Source organism: Loxodonta africana, chromosome 14 (genome assembly GCF_030014295.1).
Source record: "Loxodonta africana isolate mLoxAfr1 chromosome 14, mLoxAfr1.hap2, whole genome shotgun sequence".
Lineage (NCBI taxonomy): Eukaryota > Metazoa > Chordata > Mammalia > Proboscidea > Elephantidae > Loxodonta > Loxodonta africana.
The window spans coordinates 20,767,899-20,784,061 of record NC_087355.1 but is presented as its reverse complement, the minus strand read 5'-3'; the positions used below and the strand labels follow the sequence as shown (position 1 = coordinate 20,784,061).

Here is a 16,163-nt window from a genome sequence, read left to right as displayed (position 1 = left end):
AGAAAGAACCGACAGCACAGATACAGTAATATTAAGTTGTATTTATATACCACTTTATAGAAAAGTGTGTTTTACATATTATTACACACGGTCTTGACACACAGTCTATGATAAGGAAACCAAGGCCTTAAAAAGTTGATGTGGCTGACTCTGAGCCATACTTTTACCAAGTGGCAGAGCTTGGATTTGAACTGCAGGCCCTCTTCCCCTTCCCAGTGATAAATATACATCATGCAAGCTCTCTAGAATGGCAGTATTTGGAGAACCCATGTAATTCCTAATTATTTCCTAGGTTCTCTCTTAGCTACAAGTTAGGCTTTACAGATTTTCAAAATGCTATGTAAAATCTTTTTTACCAAAAGAAAAAAATGTGTGTGTGTATACGCATACATACTAGGGTCGTGAAACTAGGTCTATTCTGAGTGCTAAATTGATGTACTGTTTTCTTTTTTTGCATTTAATTACATTGATAACATGCAGTGTAAACAAGGATATAATTTATTCAGGTATATATAATTGGCACATTGTTTTTTGCATTGATTTCTAGCAAGTTGTTGATATGTATGTGTTAAACTTTGAACTTCTTTTGGTATCCTTCAAATAACTAGTTTATACATATTATGCTAAATGTATATATGTAAATAAATATATGCTGAATATGCGTCTATTTCTACTGCAGGTTTTTCACAAAATAGTCCCATTCTATGATGGAATATCTTCCCCAGCATCATGGCTCTGAAAGCTTCCTTGCACATTTCCAGTCCAGGAGCACATATTATGCACTGTTTTGGGGGGTACTGGGCCAAAGGGCAGCCATTAAAATTCTCTGAGTGTCTGATAGGGTGCCACTTCTCTCTGCCTTAAATCATTAAGCATCTTGAAACAAGTCAGCAACTAAACCTTTCTGTCTACTTTGAATGTGCATAGAAATGGAACAGGTAAAAGAGTCAGACAGTCATTATAGAGTACCACATGTGAGCAGCCATGGCCCGTCACGACTCCTTTTTATTTCTTCCTTAAATGCATACAGTTGTATGATCTCTGTGTACTCTACTAAGTGCTGAACAACAGGCCTTCTGTTACCCTAGTTTGGGGAATCCATTGAGTAGAAACTAACTGTGCCATGTTATATAGCAGTTTTGTAATCTAGAAAAAAGTGCCTGTAAGGGACTAGCATGAAACCATTAAACTCATTTCATCAGCTGCCTACAAGGGGATCTGAGCCACAGGTTCTTCAGATGAAAAGTTAATGTTCTGGCCCTCGCTTCCAGCAGCCTCTCCCACCCCTCATGCAGTGGTAGCGGGGGTGTATTCTAACTTTTTTGTAGCCACATCTGACCCCACTAGAGATTTTTAAAAATCATTGCAATAAAAATGTTTCTGTGTCACACCCTGTCCTTGAACTAACACTGCCATTTAATTCACCCTTAATGTCTGTTGCAGAGAAAGCAGCGGCTGCCAACATAGATGAAGTGCAGAAGTCAGATGTATCATCCACAGGGCAGAGTGTCATCGACAAGGATGCGCTGGGGCCTATGATGCTGGAGGTAGCACACCTTCATTTTGGTTCGGTATTTGAATATGTTATTGATAGTCACATTATTAAATTTAATTTTTAGGTAAATGAAATTTTAGGATAATCCACATTCGATTTTCATTCTTAAGGTTGAAGTACTGTTGACCTCATGAGCTTACTAGTATTTTAGCATCATATTTCCTGTTTTCTGTCTATCCATCTATGGAGTTCTGGGTGGTGCAAACAGTTAAACACTGGGCTACTAAATGAAAGGTTGGTGGTCTACCCAGAAGCACCTCAGAAGAAAAGCCTGGCAATTTATTTCCAGAAGATCAGAGCCATTGAAAACCCTATGAGCACAGTTTTAGTCTGACACACATGGCGTCGCCATGAGTCAGAATCAACTTGATAGCAGCTGATTTTGTTTTGTTTTAATCTATCTATCCATTATCTATCTATCTGTATATAAATGTTCCTACTCCTGCTTCCAGTGTATGTGTGTATGTTTGTGTATATATGTGTGGTGTGTGCATGTGTAATATTTTAATATTAACAATATAAGATTAAATTAAACTGCATTAGAATATAAACTGGCAGGCTGCAACTGCCAGTTGAGCGTCCATTTTAGAAAACCATGTTTACAAGTGTTACTAAATTCTGTGCTGATTCAAAATTAGTTTGACATGTTACCAGAATTCTTAAATTTTACATATTCGTTATATAGATGGCTTGTATACCCAGGTCCACATTTGAGGACCAAAGATTAGGTTGATGCTTTTTTTTAGTGCTACTTCAAACTAGTTTATATATGTGATCAAGATAAAAATTAAAATAATGGGCATAAGGAACTTTTTAGATAAGGATCATAAGTGTAAGGGTTGGTCTTAACTGCTTGTTCTTTAATACTTTTAAGAAGTTTTATGACCAGAGTACTGCCTAGAATTTGTAAAGCCCAGCTTTCCTATTTTATTAACTAGTACAGTATTAAATACCAAGTGCTTTGCTGTACCTGTTCCAAAATTAAAACTGAAGATAAAAAAATAGTGAATATACAGCAAGAAGCAGTAGAGCCCTGAGACATAAATTTATGTCAGTTCTCAGGATAATTTACTTTGCTGGTGATATGATGAGGTTGAAAAGTACCACATGGCCAAAAGCTCTGCAGTGTCCTTGTTGGAGAATTGGTTCGCTTGTTGCAACAACCACAGATACATAAGAAATCAGAATTTTTAAAACAGTGATCAACCAATAGTTTCTCAACCTTATTACCCCTCTTTTTTTCAGTCAGTGCGTAAGGTGACTTTTATTTTTAGACAATGTAGTTCTTTGAAGATCTGCCACATGATTCGAGGAGGGTGAGGCACAGAAAGGAACCCTGGTGGCACAGTGGTTGAGCGTTCAACTACTAACCAAAAGGTCAGCAATTCAAGCCCACCAGCCACTCTGTGGGGCGGTTCTACTCTGACCTGTAGGGTCACTATGCGTTGGAATTGACTCGACAGCAACAGATTTGATTTTTAATGGATGAGGCACAGAAAGCACTGACCCGGTCTTTGAATTAACAAATGACAAAATTCATTCCTTGGATATCTCAGAGCTAGCCAGTGACAGGGCTTGGACTGGACCTTATGGCCAAAAGGCTTTTAATGACCCTGTGTTTGCCCTTGCTTATCTTTTCTTAAATCACTGGCTTGAAAACATCCAACTACAATTTCCAGGGAAAGAGCAAAAATTCAGAAACTGATTTTTCATAGTCAACAAAGGCAGTAGAAGCCAGAGAGTGCCATTTCCTGCTTGGTTCTTAGAAGCAAATAATGAAAACTCTAACTAGATGAACTCTTTAGAATTACATGAAAGACAGTAGATAATGTCCTTTGGAAAAATTCTGAATTACAGACAGAAAATTAATTTGAAAATTATGGTAATTAAATTATTACATTTGGGAAATTTCCATATATCGGTGTTTCATTGCTATATCTGGGGGAAAAAATTAGAGTAGGGTGGAAATTTCCTGAGAAGATTTTTGAGGCTTCTAAAATGAAATGCTTGGAGCAACCACAAGGCTGTGACTCAGGCACTTTAAGAATGAGTTCATTAATTGTAGAGATCAAATTGCTAGATCAGTGGATCTTATCTCAGAAAATCAAGCCAACCTTTTTGTGATTTCAGAATAATCTTCTTGAGAATTCAGTGCGTTGAGCAAGTACCTCTGTGGCAGGATATTAGAGCGGTAATGCTTGCATTTAGTGATTTATGATTTGAATTTAAATCTTTAACCCTGTTACATGTAATAATTTAAACAAAGAAAAACTTGTTCTTGTTGAGCTATTCCTAGGCATAGATGCACACTCATGCTTGCATCATAGCATAGTGGTTGCTAGGCAACGAAACCAAGTGTCAGCTTTTTTCATCAGAGCATATCATACTGAGCTTTAAAAAAAACACAAACAGCATTATGAGATAAAACAGCTTCATCTTTGAGTTTTATTATGCCACAAATCAATTTATTTACCATGGTACAAAGCAGTAGGAAGCAACACGTACTTTCAGAAGTGAACTATGGGTAATATGATTATGAAAATCTCTGTCAAATGTGTATCTAAAGCAGTGAGTTTAAAGAGGATACTTGGTACATAACTAATCACTGGCTTACTTCCTGCCTCCCCCCACCCATCCCAGACACCTGTGTGAACATACACACACTCAAACAAGGAAGATTTCTCAAGGGTTAGTGTCAGTATGTGGCCATTACCTATAGTTTGCTTTACCCTGGGTATATTGTTTATACCATTGAGAAAACCTGACTGAGTATTTAAGAACAACTTAAAACTAAGTGGTATGATTTTTTTTTTTTTTTAAAGCGATCCCCTGTTGCCTTGTGGTCAGTTCTAATTTGAGAGAGCACTTAGTTTTGTGATGAGAATAGAATCAAAGATGGAAGGTGTTCAAAGATAGCCCACAAAGTTGGAGCCTGTTAAAAACTTCAGGGGAAAACAAATTAGGGGGAAAGTAAACACTTTATGCCCCATCCGTACCCATTGCTGTGTAGGTATGTACATGCAGCATTCATATTAGAATAATAACTACAGTGAAGAAACTGTGTGGTGTAAACTGGCTAGGCCAGGTGACCCTGGCTCTAGGTATGACTTACCAGTATCTAGCCTTTTCTAGTCCTGATCACCCACCTGATCCCTAAACCAGCACTCTGACAAGCAAAGATCAAAAGGGGAGAGGAGGGACAACTAAGAAAAACCCACTGAACCCCCAGCCTTTTTATCCCTAATGTGAATGTGATTAGAAAATGGAGGTGGGTGTATAAATTGGAGTAGAACCCTCTGCGACATAGTAATCAAAAGCATGAGCTTCGGGGTCAAGGGCACCTGGATTCAAATTCCAGTTCTGCCACTTACTAGTTGTGAGATCTAAGCAAATTACTTAACCTCTGTGAGCCTCAATTTCCTCCTCTGTAAACTGGGAAAGATAAAGTATGCCTTCCCAGGGTTGTTCAAAGGAAAATGAGACAATGTGTTCAAGGTATGGCATACATGCTCAACACCTATTGTTTTTATCTTTATTTCCTAAAATTATCCTAGATTCTTCATCTTCTCCCAATCTAGATTGAAATGGCAGGAAAGAGTGATGCTGTGAGCCCATTACAGGAAAAGTACTCCTAATCTAGGGGATCGAGGAACCTGCGTTTTAACAGCTTGAAAAACAAATAATATGGAAGGGCACAACTGGCTGACTTTCCAGTTCTCACAGTTATAAGCCAAAACCTCTGGCCCCTTTTTTGGTGTCAGGACCCAAACAAACCCAGCGCCGTTGAGTCGATTCCGACTCATAGTGACCCTATAGGACAGAGTAGAACTGCCCCATAGAGTTTCCAAGGAGCGCCTGGCAGATTCGAACTGCTGACCCTTTGGTTAGGAGCCGTAGCACTTAACCACTAAGCCACCAGGGTTTCCGGTGTCCGGACACGCTGGCCTTAATCTAAGCTGAAGCCTGAGGTCCCCATAAAGACTATTGTGCTATGGTGAGGTATACTTCCCAGACCCCTTTTCCATATACGCTAAACAAAAAAGGATTCGTGTTTCTTTGAAGGTCTGAGATCACCTGTGATTCTTTTCATTTAAATTCTGGCAGCTTTTTTTTTTTTTTTTTTAAGGTAGTAAAATTTTCTGTTTTTTGTCTGGGCATTTGTCCTGAAACTGAGGATAAATTATCATTGACCCCCTTCCTTCCATTATATAACACGAAAAACTGTAGAACAAAATTACTTTGTACTAGGTTGATAATGTGAAAGTTGATTTTGGCCATATGGAGTACATCAGTCTCATTTTGAAAATTTGAAAATACAGATAAATGCCTGTACACTGGCACTTGGCAATAATCTGCCGATAAGTTAACAGAAGCAGTGTTCGTCATTTAGTTTGTGACAAGAAGCCCTGATCTAGGCTCTCTCCCCCTTACTGAGATGGAATAGTCTTTATTTCACCAAAACAAAATGTGTTAATTGTTTCTGAGAACTATGAGAGAGATCTCTTTTCTATCCAAGTGTGAATTGTGTGTTTCCCTTAAAAGGATCATATCCTTCACAATTGCACATGACTTTAGGAGCATCCTTTCTAACAGTTTGTTCTTTTTCCCTTAGGCCCTTGATGGGTTCTTCTTTGTAGTGAACCTGGAAGGCAACGTGGTGTTTGTTTCAGAGAATGTGACACAGTACCTAAGGTATAACCAAGAAGAGCTGATGAACAAAAGTGTATATAGCATCCTTCATGTTGGGGACCACAATGAATTTGTCAAAAACCTGCTGCCAAAGCCTATAGGTAAATGTTGTCTTCTGAGTCTGCCTCCTTGCACCCCTTCCCCTCCCCCGTACACACACATTGTTTTGTTGGAGGTAGGTAAACTAGAACTATATTATATTATGTTAGTTGGGGAAAAGAGTAACTGAACAGTTTTTTAGGATTTAGTATTAAGAATTTCAGATTAGAAGTCATGGGAAAAAAAGACATCTTCAGATGTTGATCCTGAATGATCATTTTGATTCTATGTTTAGAGTAAATGAAAATACAAATAATTCAAGTGGAAAGTGCTCATGTGGCAGCAGTTTTCATGGTATTTTGTGTTAAGTAGGTGCCAGATTGCCTCCCACCCTATCCAATGCCAGCTGACTCTTTTTGTCCGTTTTCTCCATGACCACCTAAAAAGTAGAGGGTATGAGAAGTCTGAGATTTGACTCAGTTCGAGTCCTGCACGTGTGAAGAGTGTGTATGTGGGTTTATACAAGTTAAAATGTTAAGGAACAAGTGCTGTATAGAGGTGTTCAGATGCTATTAGCCCCAGTGCCCTCAGTGGGCGCTTTCATTTCTCCTGCAGCTCTGCAGTTAACCACCTTCAGGTGCTGCCTCCTTACCCGCTCTGCCTGTGTCAAATTTCCTGACTTCTTCACCTTATTTTGAAGATGTTGTCCGAAAGTGTGTGTGATTATTAAGGGCCATGTTTTGAAGTGGGTGATTCACAGCGTGGGCCCACTGCAGTTGCTGCCCTTCAGTATTGTTCCCACTTATTAAGTAGTTCTTTTTTTAATATTCTCACTTAAACTGATGATGCTAAGAATGTCTTCACAGATAAAAAGAAGTGCATATTTTAGTACAGAATAAGGTCAAGTTCTGAATTAGCAGATTCTTATTCTTTTCCTTAAAACTGTTTGTATAGCTGGTCTTATTGTTTCCACAGTAAGTAGGAAAACCAAAAAAGAAAAAAAAAAACAAACCCATTGCCATTGAGTCAGTTCCGACTCACAGTGACCCTAGAGGACAGAGCAGAACTGCCCGATAGTGTTTCCAAGGACTGGCTGGTGGATTCGAACTGCCAGCCTTTTGGCTAGCAGCCAAATTGCTTAACTACTGTATTACCAGGGCTCCAAGTAGGAAAAGGCCTTTTTAATTTTCATTATTGCTAGCTTTTTCTTGATAGCGATAACCCTTTGTTCAAAGTGACTAACAGTAACACATATGTATGAATACTGGTGTGAGATTCCTTTATTCTGCTCTCTAGTAAATGAACAAGAAAATGGAATTTCTTATTTCAACTAATATTTTAGATTTCTTCAGTAATTTTATGACTTCCACCTCAAAGGACCTATACTCATTAATTCACTATTATTAATGCACTTTTCTAAAGAGCTCGTTGCCTTACTTTATACTGTACCCTTTTTTACTTTCAACTTATTAACCTGAATTAATAAGAACTCTTTCTTTCCTCTTTGATGACTTCATACAGTCTCCATTCTATATAAGCTTTTAAAAATGCAGGTGATAAAAAAAATCATCCCAGATGTCTGCAGAGATGTGTAAAACTATCTGTGGTTCCTTCTGTGATTTTACAATGATTTCCTGTAGTTACCTTGATATTTACTTTTTTTCTTTTCTTTTCTTTTCTAGGGTTTGTTTCCTTTTTTATTCTTTTTTAGCCAAGTGGCCATGGGGTTAACATTTGGCTCACCATAACGCCCAGATGTCTTTTTAAGTGTTTTCTGTGAGTTTTGAAAGTACATTTGCTTTTCCTAGGTGACTGGTCCTTTTTTTGATCCCCTGTCTCATTGTCCTAGCAGTCATCTATAAAACAAGGAAGTTGACCTTTAATTCTCAAAATCAGTCATTCTTTTGTTTGTTTCATTGTTTTTTGTAATCCATTTTTTAATGCCATCTTTCTTTTCTTTCATCATCTTTCTTGAATTAATATGTTGCATATTTTAGCTTTGATACTAAAATAGAAGACTTGTGAGATCATTTTTCACTCGAAAAGAAATAAATGACATTTTCAGTGTATCCTCAAGGATTTTTCAGTCTTGTTGAGGAAATATACATGAAACAATTTTAAAAAAGAATGTAACAGTAATTCAGCAACAGCTGAGTTACAGAGTGTACACTAATGTTTCTGTAGAATTTGAGAAAAGAAAGATCTGTAAGAGGAGGCAGTGTGGGGTACCTAGAGTAATTGATTTAGTATTTGCTGTTGAGGAGCTCTGAGTCGGAATCAACTCGACAGCAGTGGGTTTGGTTTTTTGTTTTTGTTTTTATTGAGGAGCTCGGCCTTAGAGCATGAGTACCTTTGAAAGGAAGAAAGAGAGGTAGCCTGACCTTTTAGATAGGGTGGCAGGGGTAAAGACACCCACGCAGGGCGGGTATGGAGGAAGAGATGGGGGAGTTGTGTTGGGGAATGTGAAAGACCTGATTAGATGGACAAGATGAGACCAGTTAATGAGTTTTTAAATTATGAGTTTGAATGGACTTCATGCTGTTACTCTGACTACATCAAGTTCAAATTCTTCAAAAGAACTCAACGCATGCTGCAGTTGGTGCCACTTACAGATTTTTTTAGAAGAGGGTAACATATCTAAAACTAGAATGTAAGTAAACTGAAGTAACTTTCTGAGAAATCAAAATTAGGAAGACCTGAAAGTAGACAACTATAGTACAGTAACCTCATAATAGATAATCAAAGCCTGAACCAGAAGAATGAAGAAGACTAAGAAGTGCAGAAGACATTTTGAAAATCCCAAGAATTTTTTCCAGGTGTTAAAATATTAATCCAAGTGTTTTCCCTCCTCTGGATTATAAAATTATTTAGGAAAGTATGAAAGCACTGTGTACATAGATGTAAAATAAACATTTTCTATGTCATTTTGGTAATTCAGCAACAGTGAATCCGATGTTGACTTTTTTATACTATTGGATTACTTTGGCCTTTCTCAGTGAATGGGGGATCTTGGACTGGTGAGCCTCCTAGGCGGAACAGCCACACCTTCAATTGTCGGATGCTGGTAAAACCTTTACCTGATTCAGAAGAGGAAGGTCATGATAACCAGGAAGCACATCAGAAATATGAAACTATGCAGTGCTTTGCTGTTTCTCAACCAAAGTCCATCAAAGAAGAAGGAGAAGGTAGGGCAGAAATCTCTAGAATGGTTTTGTGTCTGTGAATGCATCCCTGTACTATATCTTTCACACCGAATCTAAAATTCGCGGTCACATTAAGAAAAATTTAGAGGCAGTTTCTTTATTCTTCTCTCCTACTTTATGATGATTAGCTTTTTGTGATAAATTCAATTTTTTAAGTCTTCAGAACAGCACTGTCTAATGAAATTTTTTGTTGTGACAACAATTTTATACATCTCCATTGTCAATACGGCAGCCACGAGCCACATGTGACTGTTGAGCACTTGAAACAAGATTAGTGCAACTAAATTTTTAATTTTATTAAATTTAAATAGCCACATGTGGCTGGTGACTGCCATATCAGTACAACTGTGTAACACTGGGGGTTAACCTTTTGGTGATCCTGGGTGCCCTTGTAAATCTAATGCAAGGTGCGCGCCATAGCCCTAGAAAAATGCACATAGGTACAAACATTTTTCACATACTTTCAGAGTATTAATGGATTCCATATAGCATGTCCATGGGGACTAGATTCTGAATGTGGTGCAATGAAACAATACTTAAGAGGATCGAGATGGGAGTGGGGAATGGATGGAAGCTCAAACTACAAGCTTACAGGCTGGCCCCCTTAAAGAAATGCTGATCACTGTGCATCCCTCCAAGCAAGCCATTTCACGCAGCTGAGTATCCCCCTCTGCAATATGAGAGGATATTCTGTATGTGAGTGGAAGGGAAATGGCAAAGGAACACTAGTGGAGTGGACACATCACAAGTTTATAATCAGACAGGCCAGCTCTGTGACTTTGGGCAAGTTACGTGACTTCTCTGAGCATCGGGTTACTCTATTTTCAAGTGAAATCACTAATACCAGTATCAGAATACTGTAAGAATTTAAAGAGTATGCCAGAATCATGGTTGACATGTGTTTTACATTTAAAATATGTAGATTTTTTAAATTTAAATCCTATCGGAAAGAATATTAGCACTGTTATAGATGATACTTAGCTTTTCAAAATTAAGTTTTTGCTTAGGTAAAAAAAAACCAAACCAAACCCGTTGCCACTGAGTCAGTCCAACTCACAGCGACCCTATAGGACAGAGTAGAACTGTTCCATAGAGTTTCCAAGGACCGCCTGGTAGATTTGAACTGCCAGCCTTTTGGTTAGCAGCCATAGCACTTAACCACTACTCCACCAGGGTTTGCTTTGCTTCAGTATGGAGTGTCAAACAATTTTATTTTATTTTCTGCAACAGCAATTGCTGCAAATTCTTAAAGCGGTATTAAAAAAGTACACCTTAGCTAATGTCTGAATTTGTATTTTATATTTAAACATTTTTGTGTCTTTAAAATTCTGTATGTTAACACAATATAGCATAAGAGCAGGACTTCTGAGCCTGGTCTGCTCTGGTTCAAATCCTGGCTCCAACAAAGTTTCGTGTGATGTTGAGAAAGTTGCCTAAACTTTGTGCTTTGGTTTTCTCCTCTGTTAAGTGGAAATAATGCTGCATAGAGGAGTTAAGAGATTAAATGAGTTTATAGCCTGAAATCTGCTCAAAAGATGCCTCACTTATAGAAGAAGCTCAAAAAATTTAGCCTTTACTGTGTTGAGGATGATGATTACATTTTAATTTTGTGGTACCAGCTATTAATAAATATGTTTTAAGACACTCTTTTCTAATTCAAGTTGCATTGATCATAAATGAGTGACATAAAAAGATACGAAACCAAACCCTGTCGCCTTCGAGTCGATTCCAACTCATAGTAACCCTACAGGACGGAGTAGAACTGCCTTTATTTTTTAATAACCTTTTATCCAACATTATTGAAATTCAAAGGACTGTATGATATGCTTTGAGTGTTACAAAGATATATAAAACATTTTCCTGCTCTCCAGAAGTAAACACAGATGTATAAAACCATTGAAGTGGGGTGAGAGGAATAAATGCTTAGTGTTGGCTGTGTGAGAAACTAGCCATGGCCAAGATTCTAAATTGTAATAGGGCTGTTTATGGCACATATTGCATTTTCCAGATACTGTGGGGTATGTTCTCCAAATATGGGTCTACACTCACTTCATAGTCTTTGTTTTCAATTTCATATTGCCATTATAAGGTTATTTATATGCTTTGGAAAAAGGTACATTTTTCCTATATCTTAGATTTAGATCTAGTTTTCCTGTATCCTAGGGAACTTAAGACTTAAGAAGCAAACCCTTGACAATGTAGAGCATCAGGTTTTAGTTTTCATTATTTTTAGATTTTATTAGGAATTCAGCTGGTTGTTTCTTTCAGCCATTTACTAAAAAGATTGTTTTTTTCAAACCTCACTGGAGAGATGGTTTCAGATTGATAATTCTCTATAGAGTAATGGAAGGTTTTTGTCAGGTATTTTATGAAGTGGCTTCCCCAGCCCATCCTACACAGCACGGCTCTCCACTTTCCAGCCCCTTGCCACTTGAGGTGAGGAGACAGAAAGGCCAGCAAGCAGCACAGCACATGATATTTTGCCACTCTCTCCCTTACTGATTTAGAAGGCTGTGCCCTGGTAGCATAGTGGTGTAGTGGTTAAGAGCTACAGCTGCTAACCAAAAGGTCAGCAATTCAAATCCACAGGTACTCCTTGGAAACTGTATGGGGTAGTTCTACTCTGTCCTGTAAGATCACTATGGGTCTAAATCAACTCAACGACAACGGCTTTGGAAGCCTTGGTTGCATAGTGGTTAAATGCTACAGGTGCTAACCAAGAGGTTGGGAGTTTGAATCCACCAGGCGCTCCTTGGAAATTCTGTCAGGCAGTTCTCCTCTGTCCTGTAGGATTGCTATGGGTCGGAATTGACTCGACGGCGGTGGGTTTGGTTTTTGGTTTTGGCTGTCATAAATGTGTTTTGGTTTGTTTGTATCACTAAAAAAGCCTAACGTGATAAACATAACTATGTATTATTTAAGATTTGCAGTCCTGCTTGATTTGTGTGGCAAGAAGAGTTCCCATGAAGGAAAGACCAATTCTTCCCTCATCAGAAAGTTTTACTACTCGCCAGGATCTCCAAGGTAAATTTTTTTTTTTCCAAAGAAGACCAGAGAACTCATTTTAGAATACTCATATATTTATAAATACAAGAAATATCTGTGACAGAATGTGAAGACGCTGGTAATAGTGATTGTTTCTAGGATAGAAGTATCGAGGAGCTGGAGGACAGGAGTTGGGGGACACTTATTTTCACTGCATACCCTTTGGTGCTCTGAACTTGCACTACCTATTCTAAATAAATAAATTTAAGTCTTTTAAATCTAGTTATTTCCATAAGGAACTTAACAGTCTGTGAGTATAATGTCTGCTGTTATTTAATAGGCAAGATCACTTCTCTGGATACCAGCACCATGCGGGCCGCCATGAAACCAGGCTGGGAGGATCTGGTGAGACGGTGCATTCAGAAGTTCCACGCCCAGCACGAAGGGGAATCCGTGTCCTATGCTAAGCGGCATCATCATGAAGGTAAGCATCCCTAAAGGCTGTTTCTCTTGCAGTTGATCTTACTTAAGTTATTGCTTCCTATGAAAGCTTTCTCTCAGTGATTCCTGAAGTACAGCTCTGGGGACTTGGATCTCATGACCCCCTTTGTGGTTCACATGTACCTGTGTCATCTGACCTGGAAGATGCAGCCACCTGAAGGAAAATTTAACAGGTGAACCTGTAAGATAAAAGGGTGTGCTGAAGGTAATAAACTAAGAAACGACAATTTCATACGGACAGTCAAAAGGAAAAGGGAAAGAGGTCATTTTCTTTGAGTCTAAGTCTTTTGGATATATGAGGCAAGATAAGAAGGTACCATCTAATATCATAAAACACATTATCTGAATCATAAGGAAAATTTGGAAATAAAGATGAAATGAAAATTGCAAGATCAAGTGAATCATTGGTAGAGGTGACATGGGAGCCAAGGCCTCCTTCAAGGTAATGACTAACAAAGACTACTGAGATTTGGGCCAAGAAGGCCCAGGCAGATGAAGTGACTTGTCTGAGGCCACATAATTAATTAATACAACAGCCAGAATTAAACTCAAGGCGTCAGAGTCATATTTCAGTAATAATTAGCAGCCATTATTGAGCTGCTAGTCTGATCTGACATTGCACCTTCCTTACATTATCTCATTGATTCTTGCAGCAAGCCTCTGAAGCCAGCATTATAACTCTCCATATACAGGTGTGTAAGCTGAGCCAGGTAAAATGAATGGCTCAAGATCATCCCATTAGGAGGTGGCAGCGCTGGGAGCTAGTCTGAAGCCTGGCCTGGTCACTCTGCTATGCTGCTCCCAGAGTTCTTTCCAGGAATCACTTTTTTCTCATGTTCCTTTCAGTTGTGTGTTAATGAATCGAGAACAAAGATAATTCCTTTGCTTTAATAAGTGCAGTGTCACGAGAGGGCACTTTTTTCTCCTTATCTTATGATTCTCCTCTCATAGGCGTTTTATATCGGGACAGGGTATATACTTGGTTAAGATATGTAGATGTCCCAGGGAATTATCGAGGAGCCCACATGTTGGGAACTAGGGGCAGTGCAGTGTACCTCATAACTCAGCTTGCCACATTTTTCTGTATAAGTATTGAAAATATAGTCTTATAATTTTAATTTGTCATCATCTGTTTAATATGCACTGTGACCTTGGCATTTTGCTTGTAGTATTTGTAGATTTAAGCATTATACCTTTTGGGTCACTTACCAAAAAGCACGAATCATAGTAAATTACTCTTCTTCCCATTCACTTACTTTTTCTTTATCCTAGTCATGTGGTATTCTCCTAGAAATAAGCACATCACCCAACAATTTGCATCTCCCAGCATTTTATTTAAGTTGGAAAAATACAAATAGTATATTTGGCAGAAATCAATATTTAACCTACCATTTCACTACATCTGATTTAAAATAAAAAGAATAACAACAAAAAATAAGAAATCAACGTGAGCAAGTGTGTTCACTGTCTGTGGGTCCCTAGTACAGTGCCCTGCATTTAATTCTGTGGCCCTCTAATTCTAAAAATTTTCCTGATTTACTTACAAAAGAGTATATATAGAAGTACCAGGCACCGTGCTAAGTTTAAACAGATAGGACCCAGTGACAGAAAACACCAAGTAGACAACCAAACTTATGAAATAGGTAAGAAGGGGATGATCATTTCCATTGAAAAATAATCTGCTGGAAGGCTTTGTTTAAAAGGAGAGCTTCCTAAATGCATTCAAGTGCATGCTTACAGATATCTACTTAGTAGAGATGTTTGATGCAGACAAAATGGAAACGAAAAATCTTCAGGGATCATAGCCAAGGCCAGATAAAATTCTAAAATTATGCTTATGCCTTTGGAAATATGAGTCCTGTTATAAAAATTCTGTTTATATCACTTTTAGTAACATATTTATTATGTAAAGCAAGATACATATATATGTGTGGTAATTCATTTCTGATACTGCTACTTTCAAGTAACTTCATATAACAATTGATAGCAGGAAGTAACAGCTAAATACTCAAGCAGCAGAGGGGATTTCATAGACAAATTTCCCAAAATGAAATTTTGCTGAGAAATGAGAATATGTATTATGTACAATAGCCTCCGCGCCCCAACCACCACCACCACACGCACACACTTGCAGCAATTTTGGGGCATCGCGAATGTGCTTGGTTGCTTTAAGGCTAGCTACTCAACCCACAAAATTGGTGCTGAGGATTATGTGGTAGAAACATGACAATCTTCTTAAAACAGTATGAAAAAGCCAGTTACTGTCAAGTTGATTCCCACTCACGGCGACCCCATGTGTTACAGAGTAGAACTTCACTGTATAGAGTTTTCATGGGTGTGACCTCTGGGAAGTAGATCAGCAGGCCTTTCTTCCCAGGTGCCTCTAGGTGGGTTTGAACCACCAACATTTTGATTAACAGCTGAGCACTTAACTGTTTGCCCATCCAGGGAGGCCTAAGACAGTGCAAGAGGAAGCTGAATTATGGCCACTTTTTTTCTGAATTGAAATGTTCTTTTTTATGTACAGTGTAAGACAGTTTTTTTTTAAGTTGTTTTAAAAGGTAATTCTTAAAATCATTTTGAGAGACGTATTAGCCTAGTTGATTTGTGTTATATTTTCTGGTATTATTTGTCTTGAAAGTGTCAGCACCTGACGCTTTATCCAGAAGTTATTCAGAAATTAAAATAAACGAGTTACATGTCACTGAGAGTAATTCATACTGTTACTGTTCCTGTTTTCTGTTTAGTGCTTTTTTTTTTTTTTTCCTCTGAAAAGATTATTCTGATTGTTTATCTTTTACTTCCTCTTGTCCTAACCACAGAAATAATACCTCTTATACAATGAGAAACAGAATTGGTAGAAAGTAATGTGAAATGATGGATTAAACATAGGTAACTTCTAGATGAATATTTGGAAAATATCACATTTAGTGTCATATATTTTATTGTAATATTTGTATTAGTTTAAGGGGAAATTAAAGACAAATTGTACACTCTAAAGGTGTCATGTTTATGCATTGTATTGTTTCTAACATTTTAAACAAATCATTGAAAAGCTTGTTTTGAGCTAATAAACAGTTTATACTCTAATTTGGTGTGGTACTGAAAATTTGGAAAAGAACAGCGTTTGAGTGTCCAGACCTCATGAAAAACAGTATATTGAATTAGTTGGTATAATGAAAAGTAAATGT

General features: G+C 37.9%; 1 protein-coding gene across 22 annotated transcripts in view; it reads left to right on the top strand.

Moving 5' to 3' along the window:
- NCOA2 (nuclear receptor coactivator 2) overlaps window positions 1-16,163 on the top strand; it is a 321,186-nt gene that overhangs the window by 253,825 nt on the left and 51,198 nt on the right. For all 22 annotated transcript variants that reach the window (XM_064267803.1, XM_064267802.1, XM_064267801.1 and 19 more), the window contains 5 exons: window positions 1,444-1,547; window positions 6,168-6,345; window positions 9,280-9,468; window positions 12,409-12,510; window positions 12,812-12,955. In XM_064267803.1, coding sequence (XP_064123873.1) covers window positions 1,536-1,547; window positions 6,168-6,345; window positions 9,280-9,468; window positions 12,409-12,510; window positions 12,812-12,955 — 625 coding nt within the window. In that variant the 5' untranslated portion in view covers window positions 1,444-1,535. The remainder of the gene's footprint in view (window positions 1-1,443; window positions 1,548-6,167; window positions 6,346-9,279; window positions 9,469-12,408; window positions 12,511-12,811; window positions 12,956-16,163) is intronic.